Source organism: Bubalus kerabau, chromosome X, assembly GCF_029407905.1.
Source record: "Bubalus kerabau isolate K-KA32 ecotype Philippines breed swamp buffalo chromosome X, PCC_UOA_SB_1v2, whole genome shotgun sequence".
Taxonomy (NCBI): Eukaryota; Metazoa; Chordata; class Mammalia; order Artiodactyla; family Bovidae; genus Bubalus; species Bubalus kerabau.
In genome coordinates, this window is record NC_073647.1 from 136895111 (window position 1) to 136920201 (window position 25091).

The 25091-nt window shown below is 44.9% G+C and overlaps 1 protein-coding gene and 1 pseudogene across 1 annotated transcript; both read right to left on the bottom strand.

Moving 5' to 3' along the window:
• Positions 1 to 680: 680 nt before the first annotated feature.
• LOC129640204 (melanoma-associated antigen B5-like) lies at positions 681 to 1710 on the bottom strand (annotated as a pseudogene).
• Positions 1711 to 5066: 3356 nt separating this feature from the next.
• Positions 5067 to 7863, bottom strand: LOC129639195 (melanoma-associated antigen B1-like). Its single transcript, XM_055564211.1, has 2 exons — positions 7729 to 7863; positions 5067 to 6723 (listed from the first exon to the last, which is right to left on the bottom strand). Exon 2 carries the CDS (start codon positions 6661 to 6663, stop codon positions 5632 to 5634), a length of 1032 nt encoding a protein of 343 aa, XP_055420186.1. The 5' UTR covers positions 6664 to 6723; positions 7729 to 7863; the 3' UTR covers positions 5067 to 5631.
• Positions 7864 to 25091: the final 17228 nt, after the last annotated feature.

The following is a 25091-nucleotide window of genomic DNA, read 5'->3' on the forward strand; positions in this document are numbered from 1 at the left end:
GAAATTGAGACAAAAAAGGAGACACCAGGGATATATGCACTCAAAAGGAATGCCAAATGAAGAGGGTGGCCACCTGGCAGCCAAGGGGAGAGGCCTCAGGGTAAACCAGTCCTCATCTGGGACTTGCAGCCTCTAGAACTCTGAGAAAATAAAATTCCATTGTTTCAGCCACTCATTCTGTGGGGTTTTGTTGTGGAAAGCCTAACAAATCAGTACGTTAGCCCAGGTAGAGATTTCTTCCTGGATAGTCTTTTTACTTTCCTGTCATTCCTAAAGGCTACCTCAAGATCTTGCTTATGTGATTGCAGCTCCTTGTTTCTAAAGTTGTATGGGCATAGGCTAGGTCTTGATCTTAGCCTCACCAGAACTAGCATAGAGCCTTTCAAAGAGCAGATGCTCAAAAAATAAAAGAAGACAGTAAGAGGTCTAACTTGTTAAGGTTTAATACCTCCTGCATTTTTCGAGAAGCATATCGAGGTATAAATAATTTAATTTTACAAAACAGAAGACAGAAAAGATGGAGAACAATCAAGGTTGATCATGTTTTGAAATTTTTTCATTTTATTTTTTCATTCCATTGTCCCAGCAGTATTATTGTGGGATTGCTTCCCATTTTGGCAAAAGTCCCTATTTTGATGTCAAATTTTCTTATCTGGATGATTTTTTAAAAGTCTTGGTCTTCAGTAGGGGTGGGAGAAACTGATGGACGTGGCCGTGGAACATGCCTGGAAGTGACAGTGGTGCCAGGCCTGGGTGGACCTGTGGCTCGAGCTCTCTCCTCCTCATCTCGCAAAGCTTCTTCATATTGTGATGAGAAGGCACTGGGGACCATATCATTGACTTTTGCCAAAAATTCCAAGACTTTCATTTTGCTGGTTTCAGCATGGGCTCGTGGGCCCACAGGAACTCGTAACGTGGAAGATCTCCATTGGCAACCTGGCGGTACTCCAGGTACTTCATCGTCACAAAGTCTTTGGTGATGAGCTTCCTGGGCTCTCCGTAGATGAAGTGTTTTCTCCCAGCATATACTCGCATCATATTCAAAAATTTCCAGATGTCTTCCTCAGCGGCACAGTGGCCCTTCACGAAGATCACACCCAGAACTGTCATCAAGAGACCGGTCTCAGGTAAGCCCCTACCATCCCACACCCTCCCATTGTTGGGCAAGTACAGTTTGCTGACAAGGTCATAGGAGTGGATGGTTGAATCAGCTTCCTTCAAGTCAACTGCAGAGACAGCCTCGATGTGTTCAGCGGCTCTCTTGAGAATCTCGGCAAATCGGTCATGGTATCTTGGGTGGATAATCTTCAGCATGTTTTCCTTCATGATGGGCTGCTTCATTTTATATTTATGCAGAAGGAACTGTTCCAACAAACTTGTCATGCTGTTCAGAGTATCACTGTAGGTAGAAGATGAGATATCGGAGGAACCTGAATCTTCCTCATCTTGACTGGTATCTTCTTCATCAGATGTTGTGTCAGAAGTAGTTGAAAAAGTGCTGGTAGTAGATGGGGCTTCCGAAGACCCCTGGGAAGTGCTATTTGACCCAGTAGCTGAGGAGCTCTGTGAATTATCTTCTAAAAGAGAAGAGGTAGAGGGAAGCGCTTCCATTATTCCAGCAGGCTGAACTCCCCTGTGACCTTGGAGCTCATATCGGGCCTGGTGGCATTTCTCACAGATGCAGAGCTTATGATTCTGAGCCCGAGGCATGATGCCTGCGCTGGGGGACAATGATTAGAAGCATGAGTAGGAGGGCAGGTGATAAGGGCACACAGGAAGACGAAGGTTGAATGTGCAGCCACAGCAGGGAAATACCAGTTTGGTTATCAGGAAGGCTACATTTGTGGTTTTCTTGAGGGCACTGTTCTGAAAACCCCCAGGGTTCCTATTCTCCTAATCAGCTGTCTTTTGGGAAACATATTAAAGGAAATTAGAGTGAACTTTGGGCTTCATCCTGCTACCCCTGCCTCAGACACGCTGGGGTGACAGAAGGGGCTGGTAGTCTCCTACACAGTCACATCTGTTATTTCACATTCAAGACCACCACCCAACTAGTGGCCAGTCATAGGACCCATTTTCTCTGCTGTTCTGTAGTTGTCATCACAAATTTCCCTGGGATTTCTGAGAGGTGAAGATGTCCTCAGCTTATCACCCCAGTTAGTAGTTATCACCCAGTACTGAGTGCTCATTGGGAAGTTTTCTGTCCTGGCCTCAGGAGTCCTCAACATGAATTAAGAGTGCTTTCTTTACTTCCCCATAGGGCCTGGTGTCCCCATCCCTTTCTTGGAATACTATTTGCACTGTCATACTAAGGGTTTCACTTCCTACACACCTGATATAAATAAATGTTGGTGGAACTTCAGCTTGATAGCTCTGCCCTGGTTCTTCAAGGGCTACAAGGAACAGGGCTGGATTCATTATCACTTCTTTTTATTGGTAGATGATCCCTCAGTCCTTGCTTTGACCTATGTTGTGGCCTGAAATTCTACCCTTCCTTCCACTTAGGACCACCACTTCTACTACTATTCTTTCTTATAGTAGGGCAAGCATCTCTGTGAGACCCCTAGGAGAAAGTAAGATTCTCCTCATCCGTCCTCACCCGTCCTTCGTCTTCTGAGGTGCAGAGGATGAGATGAATCATATGGTTATGGGCTGTGTGGTTCCCTTTGTCTTCAGGGTATTCAGTTGGTTTCTGGAAAACCTGGAAATAATCCCACTGCTGGCCCTAGGCTATACCCCTTGGACCATGTCCCAACCCCCCTTGTGACATCATAGAGGGAAATGGGCATGTCATGTCAACAATGAGCAGGCATCCCAGGGATGCCAGGAAGGGCAGGGTTCTGTGTGGTTTCCTCAGAGTCCTGAGGTCAGGGAGTTGTGTAAGTCCAAAGCTGGACTCCTGGGAGCATTTGGGGTTCATTTCTCTGTTTACATAAGGGAGCTCTCCTCAGACTAAGGTCCTCACTCCCTGTGGTGCCAGAGAGGGAAAGTCTGGGAATGCCACATGAGGCTACTCCTACCTGTGCCTTCAGGGATGACATCAGGATTCAGGCTTCTTGGGGCCCTCTGTGTTCAGTATAAGGGTATGCCCTCACTCAGGTGCCTCACCTTGACTCCTGGGGGACTCTGGATTTCCTCTTTCTTTCAACCTTAGATGACCCATGTAGACCAAAGACCATGTCCTTGCAAGCCCTGAAAAGAAGTGAGGGAATGCGCAGCCTGGCAGCCCTGTCTGGGCCTTCTGAGAGCAGACACAGGCCAGTCTCTCTGTGACTTCAGTTCCTCATTCATCTGTCTTTACCTTGACTCCTGTCTCTTCTATGAAAGCCTTCCTGGGAAATGCCACATCTTTGAAAAGTCTTAAGTCTGCCTGCAACAAATCTCACAGAGAATGGGCTGAGTCCCAGGAGTGATGGGGAAGCTGCAGTCCGGGAGGGGCCCCAGCACAGGTGGTGTGCTAGCAGAGAAAACAAGCTGATCTCTTCCTTCTCTTTACCGACCAGACACAGCCTCTTGTAGAACCTTCACTCTTAACAGATTTACTCACTGAAAGGAAGGGGCTGAATTAAATGATTTTCTGCATCCCTGATCTATTGCAGTTTACTGACATTTCCTTTGTAGATAAATTGTCACTGAATGCTGTCTCCTTCCTTATTCGTACTTGACTTTTATTTTCATTTTTTGTTACTTATTTCTGGGGCTTTTTATTCCAAATCCGTGTTTGGGGTATGAAATTCTGCTATTTAACATGTGAAATACCTTTTGGACTAATGTTCAGAAAGAGGAAGTGACCCAAGGTTAGCCTCATCCTGGAGGAGTGGCACAGTATGGGCTCTGGAGGAATTCAGTTGCCAGGGTTCAGTCCAGGTCCTATCATTTATGAGCGTTGAGTTTGAGCTTCTTTATTCCAGCTTCTTTATCTGCAAATTGTGTTTGAAAGAGTCTATAGTGTAGGACCCCAGACATGTGTGATGTATGTAAATCACCTGGCAGAGTATGAGGCAAGCTTTGGTAATTTGAATGAATGGCAGTTATTACGAAGGTGATTTTGACCCCGAATGGTAACAAAGTTCCATCACATAATTTAATTTCAAAGTTACACTAGAGAATATGCAACTCCAAACAATAATCAAATCCACATCACGACTAATGCTCCCAAGCAAGTAAAACTAAGTAGTATTTCCCTATTTGAGCACCTGTTTTAATAGGTGTTGGGGGTTATCTTCTCCACATGGATGCAAGGACAAGTTCATTTGTCTCAAGGACCAGCAACTTCCCTCTCAGGTGCTTTTTTTTTGTCCAAACCACCCCTAATCTAATCCCACTGACAGTAAAAATTGAGCCCTCCCTTAAAGTTTGCCAAATTACACTAAACATAACCTAATTAAACTGCCTGTTTAACAAAGCAAGTTCTGGTGCTCCCATCCCAGAAAAAGAGAGACAGTCCAGTGACGTCTTGGCATCTCGCTTCAATGGGTGTCACCCTTATTTCTCAGAAACTCTCTGGACAGCTTTTGATGAAAATGTGTATTTTGAGTGTTCACTTGCCCTGGCTCAAGTACACAGGGCCCCTTCCATTCCCTATGGTTTTCGGATATCCCCCAATAATGGTGAATATATGGTTTAGATACATTCCAGGTTTACAGCCTCACCTCTGAGAACCATCATATGAGTGTCTGGCATCACTCCCACAGCTTCACCTAGCCCATCATGCATCTGGACTGAAAATGACCTCCCACCGAGGAATTAAGACATTTCCCAAGACCCAGTGTGGCCTTAATCAGGTAACTTCGACTTGCTTGCTCTCATCTGGAACCTCCTTTTCCACACCTCCCCCATTTAAATTTATCATTTGTTTATTCCTTAGAGAGTTAGCTCACCACCTTCCTTATATGGTACCTGCTGCTAGACTCAAAATTCCATGGGCAGTGGCTTGGGCTTCATTTTCTTACCAACCCAGTACTATAAGAAAGCCTTCTAAACAGAAGATGGTCAATTAATTTGGGAGAAAAAGGAAATAATGAGCAAAGACTCTGTTTTATTATGATTTAAGTGTCATACAGTATGAATAAGCTAAACAAATCTAAGTCCATGTTATTAACTTTTACAAGGAAAGAGGACAGATAAGAAGACAAAGAATACGCCAGCATTTACTCTGAAAGCTTTGTAATCCCAAATACTTATCTCTAGGGTTCTTAGACACATTTCCAAGTAAAATTCTATTCCAATGTTATGTTACCTTGTTCTGGACCATAAGGAAAATATTGAAGTCTTTTCAACTTGTTTATAAATAATGAATTCTTAGTCTTAAACCTAACATCAGTAAACATGACATCCATGACATTAATAAACCTAGATTCTGAAGCAAAATAAACCTTATGAAGAGTAGTGACATTTAAAAATACAAAAAACCTCTACCTCCCTACCTAAATCATCTACTTTTGACTAGATATTATTCATATGGATAAAAGGAAAACATGTATATTTTGTTAAACCTGCACCTCAACTCCCATAATACTTAAAACTGTGAAGAACATGGGTTTTGTTCCCCCCACCCCTACTACCCCATACTATTTAAGAGGTGGACAGTTGTCTTCCAACACAAAGGGAACAAAGTGCCCTGACCCCTCTCTAGATGTGGGAGGAGCTGTAGGACTTGGCCGTGGTAGGGGCACTGATTTCAGCCATTGTTGGAACCCTGGCCACTCCTCTCAGCACTATTCTCTCCACCTGATCTCTCAGAGCCTCGTCATAGAGTTCTGGGAAGGAACTCGGGGCCTTATCCTGGATCTTGGCCATAACTTCCAACACCTTCATCTTAGTGGTCTCAGCATAAGCTCTCGGGCCCCACAGGAACTCGTAGCCCGGAGGATCACTATTGGGCACCCGGCGGTAGATTAGGTACCTCTTTTGCACTAGATCTTTGGTGATGAGCTTTCTGGGCTCCCCAAAGATGGAGTGCTGCTTCCCAGCATGGATCCCCAACACATTAAGGAAATCCCAGATCTCCTCCTCAGTGGCCCGGTTACCCTTCATAAAGATGATGCCCAGGAGCGCCATGAGGAGACCAGACTTGGGCAGCTCCTCCTCATCACTTGAACCTTCCTCAACCCCGAGACTGAACTTGTTGACGAGGGTGTAGATGTTCCTGCTGCAGTCGACTTCCTTCAGCTCCAGGCCAAACACCAGCTCCACGCGCTCAGAGGCTCTGCTCAGGATCTCAGGGAAGTGCTGCTTGTACTTCCTGCCGATGACATTCAGCATGCCATTCTGTGTGATGGGCTCCTTCTTGATGTACCTCTTCATCAGGAAATCCATCACCAGGCTGGCCTTCCTATTCAGAGGATCTTTGCGAATGCTCCGAGCGAGCAGGGCTGCCCGGGCGGCATCTGCACGTTCCTCCTCGGTGCTCTGGGCACCTTCCTCAGATTCTGCACAGGAAGCCTCTGCAACGGGAGAGCTAGGGGCCATGGCTCCCTGAAGCTCCTGGCCATCGCCAGCAGCAGGGGAGCTCGGGGGAGAACCCTGAGGGGCAGAAGAGGGTGAGGATGGGCACTCCTCTCCTGGGGCTGCAGCAGCACTGGCCTGGGCCTCCTGAGTGTCCCCCTGGACCTCGTGGCGTTTCCCATGGGCATGATGCTTGGTTTTGTGCTTCCGAGGCATGATGACACAGGTCAAGGACCGCAGGCGGGCGTGCAGTTACGAAGGCGGGCTTTGAGTGGCCTTGAGGAAGGAAAAAGAAATGTTGTTAGCACCTACACTAGAGAGGGTCGTCCCCGGTTTAAACCAAGTCTGCTTCATAGGTGGCCTTGAGTCCACTGCTTTAGGACCCACAAGTCTCCTGTTCTCCTAGTCAGCCTGTCCCCTGAGACCCCTGAGGAAGAAGTGAGAGTGAGCCCTGGGGCACAGCCAGACATCCCTGCCTGGGCTTTAGAGGGGAGCCTGTGGGGGCTGGCAGGGGAGGCATATCCTTTAAGTTCACATTCATAGTTAGGATGAAAAATGGGGAATGACCCCCTAGCACCCGCCCCGATTCCTGTTCTGCTCTGAAGGCTGATGCTGCCACCTTCCCTGTGACTCTGGAGAAGGAGAGGAGGGAGTGCTCAGCCTCCCACCTAAGGGTCCTGGGACCCGCCCTTCTGTATGCAAGCTCTAACCTCCCCACTCAGACCACAGCCTCCCTTCCCCGTGTTTGGCCGGGAGTAAGCACTGACTACAGGGGAGGGTCCTGATTCGCCCGTTTGTCCGCGAGGATGGTCCTCACCCTGGCTCCTCCTGAGCCCTGACATCCTCCCTGTACTGACCAGCTACCAACCCCTCGGACCGAGGTGCCCTCCTCCCTCAGTGTCCCGCATCCGAGATCGCAATGAGGGTGACCTGCAGCCGTTAGAGCTGCCCAGATCCTACCCGGATGCTCCGAGGCCAAGTCAGGGGGGTGGGGGATTCGCGTGGCTGCCGTTCTAGTGTGTGGAGACCCTCGGTACTCCGCGACGGTCCCTCCTTTAGCTACAGGGCTCAGGGCTTTCCCTCTAACGAGCAGCCCCGGACTGAAACCTTCCTCTCGGAGACCACCTGGGTGAAGTGGATGGACTTGGGGCTCAAGGTGCAGGCCCGAATCTTCCAGGGGAGAGCAGGGGCAGGGTGGCCGGGGGTTGTCCGGCCCCCTCTTTTCAGAGGGAAAGGCTTGGGCATGCTGGACGTATGTCCCACACTTGTAACTCACGTCACCTCACACTTGGACACCTGTTGAGACCTGGGAGTCCTCCGTCTGGGCACCCTACACGGCAGTTCTCTAAGACGGCAGCAGCTCTCAAAGATGGCAGCAGCTCTCAAAGATGGCTTCGCAGCCTCAGCGTGTGTGCCTGGTCGTCACTTCCTGTCATGTGGTTCTGTGTTCCAGGCGGACAGCAGAGGCGGGGCCAGGGGGGGCGGGGTTCCGGGGGAGCTTCCCGGACGATTGGCATGTGCACTTTTCCTTGAATCATCGTGGATCCTGAGACCTTCCCTGTACCGAGCAGAGTCTACGGGCCTCCCTCCCAGCTCTAGCTTCCGTCAGCACCCCAGCAGGAATTGTTTCTGGCCTGGCCAAACAGGCTTCCTGGAGCTCCTGAGTGACAGTGAGGGCACTTTTGGGCCCTGTCTTCTGGGCTGAGTGATACTCGGTCCACTCTCCGTGTCTTCCCTTGACCCCTGTAGGTGGTGGGCTACGTCCCATCTGCTGACCTGAGGCCAAGGCCTCCCATCGAAGACATCAAGTCCCGAGACTCCTGGTGAGAAGTGCACGTACATCTCCTCTGGACCCTTCTGCCTGAGGCTTCCAGGAAATGGCTGTCGCAGGTAAGATGAGCTGAGAGGGAAGGATGGGAGACTGCCTTCTGTGGTGTGGAACCCCTCACATCTCACTCAGGATCTTCATATTGACTGCTGGCAGGGCCTGGAAATCCTTCCCTTTCTGGTATGAATCCACCCCTGTCCCCCACCATGCCCCACACCATCCCAGCAGAGTAAGTGAAGGGGCTCCTTAGCCTGACAGTTCTCACTGTGGGCTCTTAGTCGACTGCAGGGGCATTGCTCGAAAGTTCTGAGGTGAATTTCTGTCCTTTGGTCCAATTTTTGGGGTACTAAGTTTTCTCCTTTAGTCCCTGCATGATAGTCTATTAAGGTGATCACTTAAAAGGGCCAGTTGTCATTCACTAACAAAGTTTGTGCTGGTTATTTCATGACGTCTGGGCCATGCTGCCACATCCAACTCAGACTGGTTCCCCATGGTCTTGGCATGGGAGCTCTGAGATGCTACCTCAGATTCCTTCAGTGAGGCTCTAGCGATTCATGGCCCCAGGGCACAGTGGAAGAATCAAGGGCTGCATTTTAAAGGCTTTTCCAGCTGATCCTGTTGTCTTCTTCCCTTGTAGGCTGCACACCCCTTGTCAGTCTCTGAGTACTCCCTCACCTTGACACTCATAGGGTCAACTTCATTAGAGACTTATTTTGCCTCCGGCACTATTTAGTTTTGTGTTTTGGCTTCTGTTAATAGTTGTCTTTATTCCTTGTGTAAGTTTTCCATGGTTTATTCTGGGTACAGGAAACAGCAGCCCATGTTTGATTGTGGTCTCAGCTGGTCTGACTGGAGTAGATCTGTAAAGAGTTAAGGAACATGGACAGTCTTACAATATCTGCTCCTCATGAATACACATAACATGCTATTCTTTTGAGACTTCTTTGTCCTAAGGCTGTCAGGAAATTCTTCTTGTTGCCTCTATGTGGAATGTATGCATTGTTCTGAGGTTTCTTTGTAGGTACGTTTTTTTGGTATGGTTGCTCTTATTTATGGTGTATTTTCTATTACGTGGTCTAAGTAATTGTTGATTCTTCCAGGCCAGACTCCTGATTTTGCTATGGTGATCCAAGATAGCTGAAGTTATTTATATGTTTGAATATTTTCTGTGCGTGTATCCTAAGATTTTTAATTCGAGGATAAATTCTTACCTTATCTTTTGCTCTTCATTGTTCCTGTCTCTTATTCATTTCGCATTGTTGTATATAACTCTGTACTGGCTATGTGTTCTTGTCCAGATTGTTTCTACATTTTAAATCAGTAGAGCGTTTATGAAAAATTTTAATTGGAGGAGAATTGCTTTATAGTGTGTTAGTTTCTGTTGTACAACAGTATGAAGCAGCTCTAAGTATACTTATATCCCCCGCCATGAGCATCCCTCAGGCCACCCCCATCTCAGTCCTCCAGGTTGTCATGGAACAGCAGTCTGAGCTCCCTCTGTTGTAGAGCACCTCCCCACTAGCTCTCTCTTATACACATGGTAGTGCATATATGTCATAGCCACTCTCAGTTTGTCCCTCTCTCTCCATCCCTTGCTGTGTCCACGTTTTTTTCTCTACATATGTCTCTATTCCTACCCTGCAGATAGATTCATCAGTGCTGTTTTCTAGATTCCATATAAATGCGTTATATGCAATACTTTTTGTTCTCTTTCTGACTTACTTCACTCCGTGAAACAGACTCTAGGGGCATCCACCTCACTGCCACTGACTTAAATTTGTTACTTTTTATGGTTGAGTAATATTCCATTGTATATATCTACCACAACTTCTGTATCTATTCATCTGTCAGTGGAAGTTCAGGTGGTTGCTTCCATGTCCTAGCTATTGTAAATAGTGCTGCAATAAACAGTGTGGTCCGTGAATCTTTTCACGCATGGCTTTCTCAGTGTGTATGCCCAGTAGTGGGAATGCTGAGTCACTGGGTAGTTTTATTTCTAGTTTTTAAAGGACTCTCCATACTGTTCTCCATAGTGGCTATATCAATTTACATTCCCCCTCAAAGTGCAAGAGGGTTCTCTTTTCTCCATGACACTTCATCACTTATTGTTTCTAGATTTTTTTATGATAGCTTTTCTGGCAAGTGTGAGGTGATGCATCATTGTAGCTTTGGTCTGCAGTTCTTTCATAATGAGTGGTGAACATTTTGTCTTGTGAGCCTCTGTATTTTTTTAAAGAACAGATTTAGGATTACAGAAAATTTAGCAGATAGTGTACAGAGTTCCTATAGAGCCAGTCTCTTCCTCCACTTAGCATCTTCTGTTATTAACATCTTGGATTGGTTCAACTGATACAAGTTCATTTGTTAAAATTGAGCAACTGATATCAATATGGTGTTATTACCTACTGTCCATTGCTTACAATATATTTTACTTTTGTTGTTTTGCAGTTCCGTGTTGTTGCTTTTGTTCAGTTGCTCAGTCATCTCTGACTGTGACCCCATGATCCGTAGCACGCCAGGCTCCCTATTTTTCACAAACTCTTGGAGTTGGCTCAGACTCATGTCCATCCAATCAGTGATGCCATCCAACCATCTCATCCTCTGCTGCCTCCTTTTCTTTTTCCCTTCAATCTTTCCCAACATCAGGGTCTTTACCAGTGAGTCAGCTCTTTCCAACAGGTGGCCAAAAGTTTGGAGCTTCAACTTCAGCATCAGATATTCCCATGAATATTCAGCGTTGATTCCCTTCAGGAATGACTGGTTTGATCTCCTTTCTGTCCAGGGGACTCTCAAGAGTCTTCTCCAGCACCACAGTTAAACAACATCAGTTTTTCAGCACTCAGCATTCTTTACGGTCCTGTGCTCCCATCCACACAGGACCCCTGGGAAAAACATGGCTTTGACTAGACACACCTCTTTTGGCAATGTGATGTCTCTGCTTTTTATTATGTGTTCTAGGTTTGTCATAGCTTTTCTTGCAAGGAAACAGCGTCTTTTAATTTCATGGCATCGTTTAATTTGGGGCTTCCCTCATAGCTCAGTTGGTAAAGAATCTGCCTGCAGTGCAGGAGATGTGGCGTCAATTCCTGGGTCAGGTAGATCCCCTGGAGAAGGAAATGGCAACCCACTTCAGTATTCATGCCTAGAGAATCTCATGGACAGAGAAGCCTGGGAGGCTGCAGCCCATGGGGTCACAAGAGTCGGACACGACTTAGTCACTAAACCACCACCACCACCGTCATGGCTGCTTCCACCATCCACAGTGATTTTGGAGAAGAAAATTAAATCTTCCATTGTTTCTACTTTTTCCTCATCTGTTTGCCATGAAGTGTTGGGACCAGATGCCATGTCTTAGTTTCTTGAATGTTGAGTTTTAAGCCAGCTCTTTCATTTTCTTCTTTCACTCTCATCAAGAGTCTCTTTAGTTCCACTTCACTTTCTGCCATAAGGGTGGTATCATATGCATATCTGAAGGTATTGATATTTCTCCCGGCAATTTGATTCCAGCTTGTGTTCATCCATCTGGGAATTTTCATGATGTACTGTGCATATAGCTTAAATAATCAGGGTGAGAATATGCAGCCTTAATGTACCCGTGTCCCAATTTTGAACCTGTCTGTTGTTCCTTGTCCACTTCAACTGTTGCTTCTTGACCTATATACCGGTTTCTCAGAAGGCAGGTAAGGTGTTCTGGTATTCCCATCATTTAAGAATTTTGCAGTTTCCTGTGATACACACAGGCAAAGGCTTTTGCATAGTCAAACAAGTAGAAGTTTTCCTGGAGTTTTCTTGCTTTGTCTATGACCCAGTGGAGATTACCAATTTGATACCTGAGTCCTCTGCCTTTTTTGAATCCAGCTTGTACGTATTGAAGTTCTCTTTTCAGATACTTTTGCAGCATAGCTTGAAGGATTCTGAGCAACCCTTGCTTGCATGTGAAATGAGTGCAATTATATGATAGTTTGAACATTCGTTGGCATTGCACTTCTTTGGGATTGGAATGAAAGTTTACCTTTTCCAGTCCTGTGTCCTCTGCTGAGTGGTCCAAATTTGCTGGCATATTGAGTGCAGTACTTTAACCACATCATCATTTAGGGTTTGAAATAGCTCAGCTGAAATTCCATCACCTCCACTAGCTTTGTTCTTGGGAATGCTTCCTAAGGCCCACTTGACTTCACACTGCTGGATGTCTGGCTCTAAGTGAGTGATCACAACCTCGCTATTATCTGGGTCATAAAGACCTTTGTTGAACAGTTCTTCTGTATATCCTTGCCACCTCTTCTTAAAATCTTTTGCTTCTGTTCTGTCCCTATAGTTTCTGTCTTTTATTGTGCCCATCTTTGCATGAAATGTTCCCTTGGTATCTCTAATTTTCATGAAGAGAACTCTAGTCTTTCCCATTCTATTTTTTCCCTCTATTTCTTTGCATTGCTCACTTGAAAATTCTTTCTTATTACTCCTTGCTGTTCTTTGGAAATCCGCATTCAGATTGCTATATCTTTCCTTTGCCTTTTGCTTCCCTTCATTCTCTGGTATTTGTAAGGCCTCCTCAGACAACTATTTAGCCTTTTTCATTTCTTTTTCATGTGGATGGTTTTGGTTACTACCTCCTATACCTTGTTCTGAATCTCCATCTTTAGTTTTTCAGGCAGTCTTCTTACCAGATCATATCCCTTGAAACTATTCCTCACCTCCACTGTATAACCATAAGGAACTTGATTTAGGTCATATCAGAATGGCCTAGTGGTTTTCTCTACTTTCTCCAACTTAAGTCTGTATTTTGCAGTAAGGAGCATATGATCTGAGGCAGAGTGAGCCCCGGGTCATGTTTATGCAGACTATCTAGAGCTTCTCCATCTTCAGCTGCAAGCTCTTCCTTTACTTCCTACTTTTCCATTCCAGTCCCCTATTATGAAGAGGAGATTTGGGGGGGATGGTAGTTCTAGGCTGTGATGTACATCTTCATAGCACCACTGGACTCTAGCTTCTTTGGCATCAGTGGTTGGAGCACAGATTTGAATTACTGTGATGCTGAATGCTTTGCCTTGGAAATGAACCAAGATCATTCTGTCCTTGTGCACACTGCACCCAGTACCTGCAGTTTGCAGTCTTTTTGACTATGAGACTGGTCCATTTCTTCTAATGGATTTTTGCCCACAGATACAATGGTAATCTCAATTAAATTCACCCATTCCTGTCCATGTTAGTTGTCTGATTTCTAAAATGTTGACGGTCCCTCTTGCCATCTCCTGCTTGACCAATTTCCATTGATTCATGGACCTAACATTCAAGGTTCCTATGTATTACTGTTCTTTACAGCATCGGACTTTACGTTTACCACCAGACACGTCCACAACGAAGCATCATTTTGACTTTGGCCCAGTCTCTTCATTCTTTCTGGAGCTATTTCTGGGCTCTTCCCCAATAGCATATTAGACACCTACTGACCTGGGGGACTCAGGTATCTCCCCCTGGTATGATCTCCTGGTATCATATCTTTTTGCCTTTTCATGATGTTCACGGGGTTCTCGAGGCAAGGCTACTGAAGTGGTTTGCTATTCTCCTCTCCAGTGGACCGCATTTTGTTAGAATTCTCCACCATGACCCGTCCACCTTGGGTGGCCCTGCAAAGCCTGGCCTGTAGCTTTTGAGTTACCCAAAGGTGTGATGCACGTGATCATTTAGGTTAGCTCAGTGTGATTGTGGTTTTCGCTCTAGAGGACAGGGTATTGTAGTTCTTCAGGCTGCCTTCTGAAGAATGAGTTTAAGTGGCTTCTGGAAGCTTGCTGATGGGAGGGACAGGCTATGAGGAAACCTTGCTCTTGCTCTATTGGGTGGGTAATGGTCAGTAAATAAATAAATAAAAATTAGAAAAGCCTAAAGAAATATGTAATTATATCAATATGAGTAAAATCATTAATGACATTTGTAGCCATTAGATTGTTATTGAATACCTCATTAAGATTTTGAACACAGAGAGAAATATGTGAGATGTAGCTAATATGGAGGAAGATGAAACTTCCCTCTGCCCTTCTAGGTTTTTGTGGGTTGTCGAAGAATTAAATTGATGTGAGAGAGATTAATAGGATAAAATATAAGTATAATAACACATAGCTGTGAGAGAGACCCAGGAAAACTGAATAACTCATCAACATGGCCAAAGCCCAGAGCCAAAGAGAAAAGAAAATTTTAATGGTAGTTCTTTGGGACTTGAAAGGATAGGAAGGCAGTTCACATGGAAATGGGAAAGGGAATGTTGGTAAACATATGTTTTCTGTGCCGGGCAGAGACCCCGGGCCACAGAGTGGACTCTCATCTTTAGGCCCTGCCAAGATTTCGCCACCACACCTTGCCCATAATCTTGGCAGCTATCTCTGGTCATAGTTCTCTTCAGGGAACAGGACCTTTGTCTAAGTTCTTTCAAACAGTTAGGCCAGAGGTCAAGTTCCTTTCTGAGTCTTTTGGCCTTGATTGTTTTCAGTTAGAATAATCTGTGTATCAAAAGAGACATTTTGAGATGGCATGTTTTGCTCCCCCATACTAACTAGGAAAGTAAAAACAAGTACAGTAAAGAAGAGAAATTTAAAAAGTTATTAATCCTAGTTTCCTTTGTATGACATGTACATTTTGAAAGATACATGTTAACATATAAAAACACTGTGTGAAATAACAGCCTATGGAGGAAAAATCTCATTTACTTTGCATTGTTCTTTGGAACATCAAGGAATGTTTAAATAAAAGTACATTTACAGTCACTGTTTAGAGTCAATGGCAGCAAATATTTCTTGCAGTATGTTGCTTTACAATGTTGTGTTAGCTTCTGTTCCACACTTAAAATAATCAGACATACATATACATATATCCTCACATTGGATTTCCCTCGCATTGAGGATATCCCAGTGAATTAAGGAGACTTCCCTGTGCTATACAGTATATTCCCAACAGTTGTCTATTTTATACATAGTATCATTAGTGTGTATGTGTCAATCCCAATATTCTAATTCCTCCCACCCTAACTCTTTCCCCCTTGGTACCATACATTTGGTCTCTATATCACTGTTTTCATTTCTGCTTTGAAATAGGGTCACCTGTGCCATTCTTCTCCATCCCACATATATACATGGATATTCAATCTTTGTTTTTCTCTTTCTGACTCCCTTCTCTGTATGACCCTCTCTAGGTCCATCCAGCTCTCTAACAGTGACACAATTTTGTTCGTTTTCATGGCTGAGTAATATTCCACTGGGCTACCCTGGTGGGTCAATGGTAAAAAATCTGCCTGCCGTTGGAGAAGCCGTGGATTCAATCTCTGGGTCACGAAGATACCCTGAAGAAGTAAGTGGCAACACACCCCAGTATTTTTACCCGGGAAATCCCAAGGACAGAGGATTCTAGTGAGCTACAGTCCTTGGGGTCTGAGAAGAATCACATACAACTTAGCGACAAAATAACAAAAACAATATTCCATCGCATGTGCCTTCCACAGCTTCTTTATATTTGCATCTGTCGATGTGCATCTACGTCTCTTCCATGTGCTGGTTGTTGTAAACAGTCCTGCAGTGAACACTAGAGTGCTTGTCTCTTTTTGAATTATGGATCTGTGGTCTCTATGGCAGAGTTAATGCCGACCTGTAAGAAGGCTTACACCAAGGAGGACCTCTAGGACTGCTTCTGCCAGTGCCCCCATCCCTGTGGTGAGCCCCAGCTGACCCATGCCTCCACAGGAGACTGTTGAACACTTGGAGGTAGGTCTGATTCAGTCTCCTGTGGTGTAAATGCTCCTTTTCTCTGGGTCTTGGTGCATGTGAGACTTTGTTTGTGCCCTCTCAAGAGTGGTGTGTCTGTTTCCCCTACTTGTCTGGCAGTCCTATAGTCAAATCCCACTGCCCTTCAAGGTCAGATGACTAGGGAATTCCAAGTCCCTTTGTCAGAACCGCAGGCTGGGTTGCTTGATGTGAGGTGCAGAGCTTTCACAATCGTGGGAGATCTTCTTTGGTATTTTTGTTCTCCAGTTACCTACTCAGAGGGTATGGGATTTGAATTCATTGTGATTGTACCCCTCCTATTATGTTGTTGCGACTTCCACTTTTTCTTTGAACGTGGGGTATCATTTTTGGTGTGTTCCAGCGTCCTCCTGTTGATAGTTGTTCAACAGCCAGTTGCAGTTATGGTGCAGGAGGAGATGAACAGACATCCTCCTACTCCGCCATCTTGAAACAGAAGCCTCTGAAATACAGTTTGGAGTAATGAGAGGACAGGAGAACTGGAGGACACTAGGTCTGCCTCAGGCTGGGAGGAGTGGAACAGTGTGGCCTCTATATAGATGCAGACCAAAGGTCTATTTCCAGCTCTATCACAAGTCTTGTGAACTTGAGAATATTACCAAATTAATAATTTGCAAAGTGAGTCTTCTAAACCCTATTTTTTAGGACTATTGTAACATATGTGATATTTATGAAGCTCTTGCAATAATGGATTTCAAAGAATGAGGTTTATTTCTCTGATAATTATGACCACAGACCATAGTATCAACTGTTTGTGAATTGTTTTTTTTTTTTGTTTGTTTTTTTTTTTCTTTTACTTGTGTGAGATATCAGAAATATGTGGGAATTTTGGAATGACTAAAGTTCTGCTTAGACACTAAAACTATATAAAATTTCCCCATTTGTATATATGTCATTTGAATGTAGAGGAATCTCCCCTGCTTGGATGCTACTCAGAACTTCTAGAATTTGTGTCAAGGACAAAGGTCTTCCCTCCCAGCTGCCTTTTCATCCATACCGCCACCCCCTATTTTCATTAATTTCATCAACACCAAAAGTGTAGCCTTCATTTGTAGTTTCCCAAATTGTGCTTGAAATAGGCAGTAGGGCACTTCTTTAACGTAGTGGCCTCTGACCCCAGTGTGGAGAGTGCTGTGACAGTGGGTATTAGATATCTCAGTTCAAGGAAATACCATCCTTCTTTCCGGCAAACACCCTGGAGGCAGTGGGGTTAAATCCCCAGTTTGTGCACTGTGTTTCCCTATACTGGGGCAGGAGCACAGAACGATTTTATTCCTATCCCAGGTGGACAGTCTCTCTGTTTTACCCACAGTCTCAAAGTAAAAATCAAGGATAATCTTCCATTCCATTCTTCAGCTTCTCAATTTAACCCTCCCCGCCTTTTCAGGGTCACCCCCAGCCCTCAATTCACTCAGCCTCATTTAGCCTACCAACCCACCTAACTTCATATTACATCCTCAAGGGAACTGCAGTGTTCCAAAGTGCCCACATTCCTTGCCTCAAAGAATTTACTTTTGACTGCTGTAATCTGTGGAGAAGGCAATGGCACCCCACTCCAGTACTCTTGCCTTGAGAATCCCATGGCCGGAGGAGCCTGGTGGGCTACAGTTCATGGGGTCGCTGAGAGTTGGACACGACTGAGCGACTTCACTTTCACTTTTCACTTTCATGCATTGGAGAAGGAAATGGCAACCCACTCCAGTGTTCTTGCCTGGAGAATCCCAGGCATGGTGGAGCCTGGTGGGCTGCCATCTATGGGGTCACACAGAGTCGGACATGACTGAAGTGACTTAGCAGCAGCAGCAGCTCTAATCTGAAACCTCCTCTCGTTCTCATCCCTTGTTTCAACTTGTCACTTGTTTAGGCCTCGAAGGGTATCTCACCATCTGCTTGATATGGCAGCAACTCCTAGACACTAAAGTACTATGGACAGTGGCTCAGGCTTCTTTTTATTACCATCCCCAGTTCTGCCATGGAGTATTCCAAGGAGTAGATGCTCAATTAGTGGTTGGAAATACGAGTGACAATGATAAAGTTGTCTACTTTATTACTATTTAATTTCTACCACAATCTTGAATATTCTAAGGAAATACTTTTACTAAAAAGGAATATGAAAAGAATTTAACAAAACCAAAAACTTACCAAACTTTACTTTTTCTTTTCTTTTTTACTTGACCTAAGTTATTTGAAACTCCAGTACTTTGGCCACCTCATGCGAAGAGCTGACTCATTGGAAAAGACTCTGATGCTGGGAGGGATTGGAGGCAGGAGGACAAGGGGATGACAGAGGATGAGATGGCTGGATGGCATCACCGACTCAATGGACGTGAATTTGAGTGAACTTCCGAAGTTGGTGATGGACAGGGAGGCCTGGCATGCTGCAATTTATGGGGTCACAAAGAATCGGACACGACTGAGTGACTGAACTGAACTGAAGTTATTTTTAGCACAGAGTCTCTTCAAATTTGCATGAAAATCCCTCTTCCTTTGCTGTGTTTTCTTGTTCTAGATCACACGGCAATCAAAAGTTTCTAAATTTGCATTATAAAATATAAAAATGTTAACTGGAACCTGCAAAACAGTAATAAATATGTGATCCATATTTTCACTAGTGGAATTCTGATTTCCTGTTTTTGTCCTAGCAAAAAGAAAGAATTCATTAGAGAAACAGAGAAGTTTTAAGTAGCAGTTTTATGAGGCAGAGGAAAATTATACTCCTGAGAAGGATGAGAGCAGGCTGTCTGGAAACCAGAAGCGGTCCTGCCATGTGGTAGGGTCATGTGTGTCCTGTGTCATTTGACTGACAAATTGATGGACAGTTTTAGGTTATATAACTTTTCTCCTAATGTGCAGGCAGTTACCCATAAGTACCCAAGCAAAATCCATGGAGTGGGAGGGAAGACAGAAACCACAGTGCTATTGTTTATAAATATGGCATCATGAACCCTGGGTTACAGTAGTCACCGTTTAGGTCTAGTCACCTATGCCACCCCATGCTGGCACTTTGTCTTGCTTGGTCCTGACGTGGCTGGAAACCTAGTGGTGGTCGTTGGCCAGAACAGGGAGCCTCTCTGGGTGTGCTCTGACCACCAGTGTTCAGGTGGGGAAGAGGAAGACAAAGCATCCCTGGCTGCTAACCTGGCTCAAGTATTACACTCCCAATTAGATTCTGAACAGGAAACAGCCATTGTTCCCATGGGAAATGGTTGGGAGTTTGTCATGTGATAGCTGTCTCCCAGCTGAGTGCAGAATCTGTATATAGTTGTCCTTTCTGCCTGAGAGAGTGTCTGAGCAAGGATGATATAAATGTCCTTCTGGGTTAACTCAAAAGTCATAGATGTCTAAACTTGTCTAGATATTTTTTGGGTCATCTGAGAATTTTCCTTAATCTTGTTTTATCCAACTGAGATCCTGCATGGAGTAGGGAACTTGGATTCTTATGGAAGTCTGGTGGGCCCTATGACTTCCTGAGGTGGATAGTGTTTAAGGAGTTCTGGAAGCCCAGGTTAGAGGGCAAAGCATTGGTGATGGGGAGTGGGAGCAGTGGTGTTCAATGCTGAGCATAATGAAGAGAGGTCTGTGGTCCAAAGGCTCCTTCTTTTGCCCAGAAAGAGTTCCTGTGAACAGGGCTCAGGGGCTGGCTGATGGTTAGTATCATCAGGAGAAGGGGAAGGGCTTTTGTAGACAAATTAAGCATTGCGAAGCCAGCAGAGTCTACCTGGCAAGTCTTTCAAAGTTCAGAGTTTTTCCTAAAGGCAAGGAAGACTTGGACATAAGGGACCTCGCTGGAATCCTAAGGGCAAGTCTTCAGCAATGGACAGTTACCCATCTGAAAAGGAAATGACTAATGCTCATAAGGGCCTTCCGGTGTCACTGAATTCCCTTATGGCCTTTACATGGCTGTGGCATCCCTCACCTGTGATCTTGCTGGGCAGAATATGGTTCAGTTCTCGCCCCAGGGGCTGTTGTGGCTTCCCTGATTATTTTTTTTTAAGAAATTATTTATGTATTTCATTTTGGTTGGGCTGGCTCTTTCTGCTGTGTGTGTGTTCTCTAGTTTCGAGGAGCAGGGGCTACCCTTCATTGGGGTGCACTGGCTTCTCATTGTGGTGGCTTCTCTTACTGCAGAGCACAGGCTCTAGGACGCATGGGCTTCACTAGTTGCAGCAAGAAGTGGTAAAGTAGAAGAAGTGTTAGGAGATTGCTGTTATTGTTCAGTCTCTAAGTCATGTCTGACTCATTGTGGCCCCATGGACTGTAGCCCTCCAGGATCCCTGTCCATGGGATTTTCTGGGCAGGAATACTGGAGTGGGTTGCTATTCCCTTCTCCAGGGGAACTTCCCAATCCAGGGATCGAACCCCAGTCTCCTGCCATTTCAGGTAGATTCTTTACCCTCTGAGGCACCAGGACAGCCATATTTCGGAAGGCAGCCAGAAAATTTTTAGCTCAATTTTTTTCTTTCTTTGTCCATTCTCTACCTATCCTGTAGACACACTCAGCTTGAATTTTATAAACACAAAGTGGAGGCATTCATGGCATACAGTGTCTGGATTTGGACACCCAAAGGCAAAGATATTGGGAGTCTAGGTGCAGAAGAACGTGACTTTAATTCTAGCCCTATGAACCAGTATAACAGACCATAGTATAAAATTTCCAATGTGGTGGCATGGAGATGATCTCTACCTGAAACCTATCACATCAGGTTTGGACTAAAATCCACATGGCCAGGACTCCAACCTCCCCCCCTCCCCAAAATCCAGTTTGAGTCTTGAACCATGGTCTTTTATTTAGAATCACTTATCTGGTACCTGGATGTACTGTGGCTCACATTGTTTGTGTCTCGGCACAGAAGGAATTCAGCAACAGGCAAAGTGTTAGGCAAGAAATAGATTTATTTATATAGAATGCTTGTAAAAGATACAAGAAGGCAGGTGATGGAACTCTGCCTGGAAGATTAAGTGGAATACATTTTATAGTCAATGGAAAGTGGAGGAGTAGGAAAGACTGCCCTCTTTGAATAGAGGTCAGGCTTACATCACTCCCTCCCAATTCATTTGGAGCAGGAGAGTGTCTGACCTTATGAGGTCAAACTTGGATTACTGTACAACTTCTTCAAATCAATAGAAGGCTGGTGTCATTCTTCTTTTTCCTAAAGGCCTGGGTGACATCTCATGTACGAATTATGGCTTTATATTTAAACAAACCTGCCTTCTTCCACAACATTCTGATGCCTTTCTTGAACAGTGTTAACTTACAACAGTCTACCAATGGTTCCTAGGTTTCTCTAAGTTGGTGATGGACAGGGAGACCTGGCGTGGTGCAATTCATGGGGTCGCAAAGAGTCGAACACGACTGAGCGACTGAACTAAACTGAACTGTACTGATTCCCCTCCTAGACTTCTAGATCTACCTGTCTGTCTGTCTGTGCTCAAGCCCTCATTTATTTCTGACTCTTTGCAACCCCATGAACTGTAGCACTCCAGGCTCTCTGTCCATATGATTCTCCAGGCAGGAATACTGGAATGGGTAGCCACTTCCTCCTCCAGGAGATGTTCCAGAACAGGCATCAAACCTTCATCTCCTGCATTGCAGGTGGATTCTTTTCCACAGAGTCACCGTGGAAAGCTACCTGTATCCTATGCTATTCTATCCCTGTCATACGGAGGAAGGCTCCCCCAGCCAAGAGCTGTCATTTCTCTTGGTGGGAGCCTTCTAATGAAGGTCTCCAGCTTGGACTATTGTCTGGCATTTAGTGAGCAATTTTCTTCCAAGCAAGTGGAAGGGGCAGTCGTGCATGTGCAGAAACATCAAAGGTAAACTTGCCTAGCAAGGAGCTGAGGGGAGGAGCACGCCACTTGGTTTGAAGCCTTCCTTCAACTCCCTTTATCATGGAGGATTGGAAGGACAAAGGCCCAGGGAAATCAGTCTGCACAGAGTAGCTGACCCACGTATGAAAGAACTGTCCTCCCTGCCACATCAAGGGTTACCTGAAGCTCCCTTGGGGAAATGACCAGGGGTCCTCTGGGAACTGTTGGGAGGTCTTGCAGCTCCTATCTATTTACCTGAGGACACGTCCTCAGAGTAAGGCCCACAACACTCTGAGACCCAATAGAAGAAAGCAGAGGTTGCCTAACTTACCATATCTACCCAATGTCTCTCAGGACAGAAAGCTGTGACTGGAAATTGAGGCCTTCTGATGGCTGGCTGCACCTGTCCTCAGTCAGGCTCCTAGGAAGACCTGTATTTCCTCCCTCTCTTCACTATTAATGTCCTCTCTCCAGGTCGTCACACTGACTTCCCATCTCCTAACGAGACCTGTCCTCTCGTGCTACAGCCTTAAATTCGCTGAGATATCCTCGGAGGATGTGAAGGCTGCCAACCTATGGTCACTCATGGCTGACCCTAGGGGAGGGATTCTATAAAAGTGGTATAGTGTGAGTGGTTCCTTTAGTCCTCATGGTCCTCTACTTGACTCGACATGACCTGGAATTCGTCCTGAGGTTGACCCCTGAGCCCCAGCAATTCACCTCCTGAGATGCTCTAAAAAGAAATGTGTGGGGTGCATCATGCTTGTGTTACCAAATTTGCCAGTGCGAGGTGTAGAGGGGCAGGGCTGTGTTCTAGGTGCAGTCCCTTTATTCTAATTTGGAGTCACTAGCTTCCACTCTGTACTGAAGTGAGGGTTCTCCCAGTAGACCAAGGCTCTCACCTCCCTGAGACCACTCCAGCGGAAAGAGAAGCACTTCAGCCAGAAAGCTTTCTCCTGGGTCTCATAGGGCTGACATCAGGGGTGGGCCTCCACAGTCTCCCCTGTTCTGGGCTGAGTGGTCCTCTTGCCCCCCGTTCAGGGACCTCATCCTCACCCCTGACCAGACCCAGACTGCAGCCTCTGCTCACCTGAGGCTGTGCTCCTCAGAACAAAGGCATTACTTTCTTGGAAGTTCTGGATTGGAAGACAGGATGAACCAGATGTGTGCAAAGCTACTGGGGCCTTCTGAGGAGGAGAACATTCTAGGGCTCCACTCTCTTCTGGAGTCAGTGTTCCCCCTGTTTAGATCAGGTTTCTTACCTTGACTTCCAGTAGCATATGGGAATCCACCCTCTCTATTGGCTGAATCAGCTGGCCTGTGGCCAAGGCTTTCACCTTCTTGAGACAACAGAAGGGGAGGTGAGAGAGCTACTCCCTGGCTACCCTTGCCTGTTCCTCCGTGCCATCCCCCTTGCTATGGGGGGGGGCGGTCCACTCATCAGCCCCCAGTGTCCTCACTGTAAATCCTATGAAGGCCTCTTAGGATCTCCTACTTGGGCAGAATTGGAGCTGCTGTTGCAATACCAAGGCACTCAACTCCCTGCGAACCCCTCCACCCTTGCCCTGCAGGAAAGGAAGGCACAACTCAGACAGACTGCTCTCCCCATGGCCACACAAGGCAAGAAGCAGGATATAGTTTGTGGGACCCCTAGTGCTCTAAAATCTTCCCCTTGATAAGTATCAGAGGCTGGGACTCTTCCATCCATTGACCTGAGGACACAGTGGTTAAGCTAAGGCTTTTATGTCCCTGAGAATCAAGAAGGATAAATGAGGGCATATTGATCTTTTCAGAGTATCTGACATTGCATGTGTTCATGACCACATTGTCCCTGAGTAGTTTTGTCTTCTTTCATACCATTCATTTATCAGCATTTTTTAAACTTTATTCGAAAACAGTTCCTTGGGACAGGGCCCCATGTATCCAACCAGACACATTTTTTGGAGTGTTTAGAGGAATAATGAATGAAAAGACATGATGTCTAGCTTAGGCTGAGAGAAGTGGCACATTGTGGGCTCTGCACTAATCCAGATCGGGGGACTAGTCCTAGGAAGGTCACTTCATCAGTTCATGAACTTGAGAAATTTGCAAGTTATCCATCCATAAATGGAGTCTGCTAAATCTGATCCTGCATGAATGCTGGAATGCATGTTCTACATATAAAGCAGTGGCATGCTGATTAAGTATTGGTTTGTAATAAGTGGAAGTTATGATTACTATGAACCCCTCAAATACCACCTTCCCAGCTGAGTTAACTTTTAATCCAGGAGAGAACAGAGAATATGCAGTGAATTAGGACAAAAGAAACAAATATTCTTAAATGAGCTAAATAAGTCAAAGTATTTTTTATTTTTACTAAAAGAAAGTTTAAAAGAAAGAAGGTAAACCACAACTTAAAGACTTTTTACTCTATTGTTTTCTCCATTTTCTTTTTGATTCTCAAAAGTTTCTGTAGTCTTCTTTCAAATTAGCATGAAAATCACTCTTGCAGTGCTATGTTACCTACTTTCAGATCATAAAGACAACTTAGATGGCTCCTGAATTTCTTTTATATCTACCAAAACTGTATCTTTAAAACTTCTAAAACAGCAGTGAACCTAACAGCAGTATCATTACCAAATTAATACTCTGAGGAAAAACAACCTCTTAGAAGTAAAAATATTTGGAAAAAAAAAAATGAAACAAATAATATGTAGAAGTTACTCATGTGAAACAGAAAGAGAAATGTGATCAAAAGAAATGTGATGTAAACCCCACTACCATGCACTCTTTAGAAGCTTGACTAGTTTTCAAGAAAAATTCTCTTCTAATGTCATGTTATCTTGTTTTCCTTGTGAACAATATATTCAGTACTTTCAGTGTGTTTTACAAATACACAAACTTTTAAAACATTAAAACAGCTGGAAACTATGATTTATATGATTCATACATTTGAATTCTGAAGCACAATAAACCTTATCAAAAGTAAGAACATTTGAAAATACTAAACACCTCCTTCACCTCTTTACATTTCTAATTTAAATCATCATTCATTAGGTATTTCTCATGTGAATACAAGAAAACAGATATATATTTCGTTAAAACAAACTAGACCTAAACTCGCTTACCATTTAAACTGTAAGAAGATATGGGTTTTGTTCCCTCCACACCTACTACTCTGCACTATTTAGGAGCTTGACTGCTCTCTTCCAACACAAAGGGAACAAAGTGCCCTGCCCCCCTCC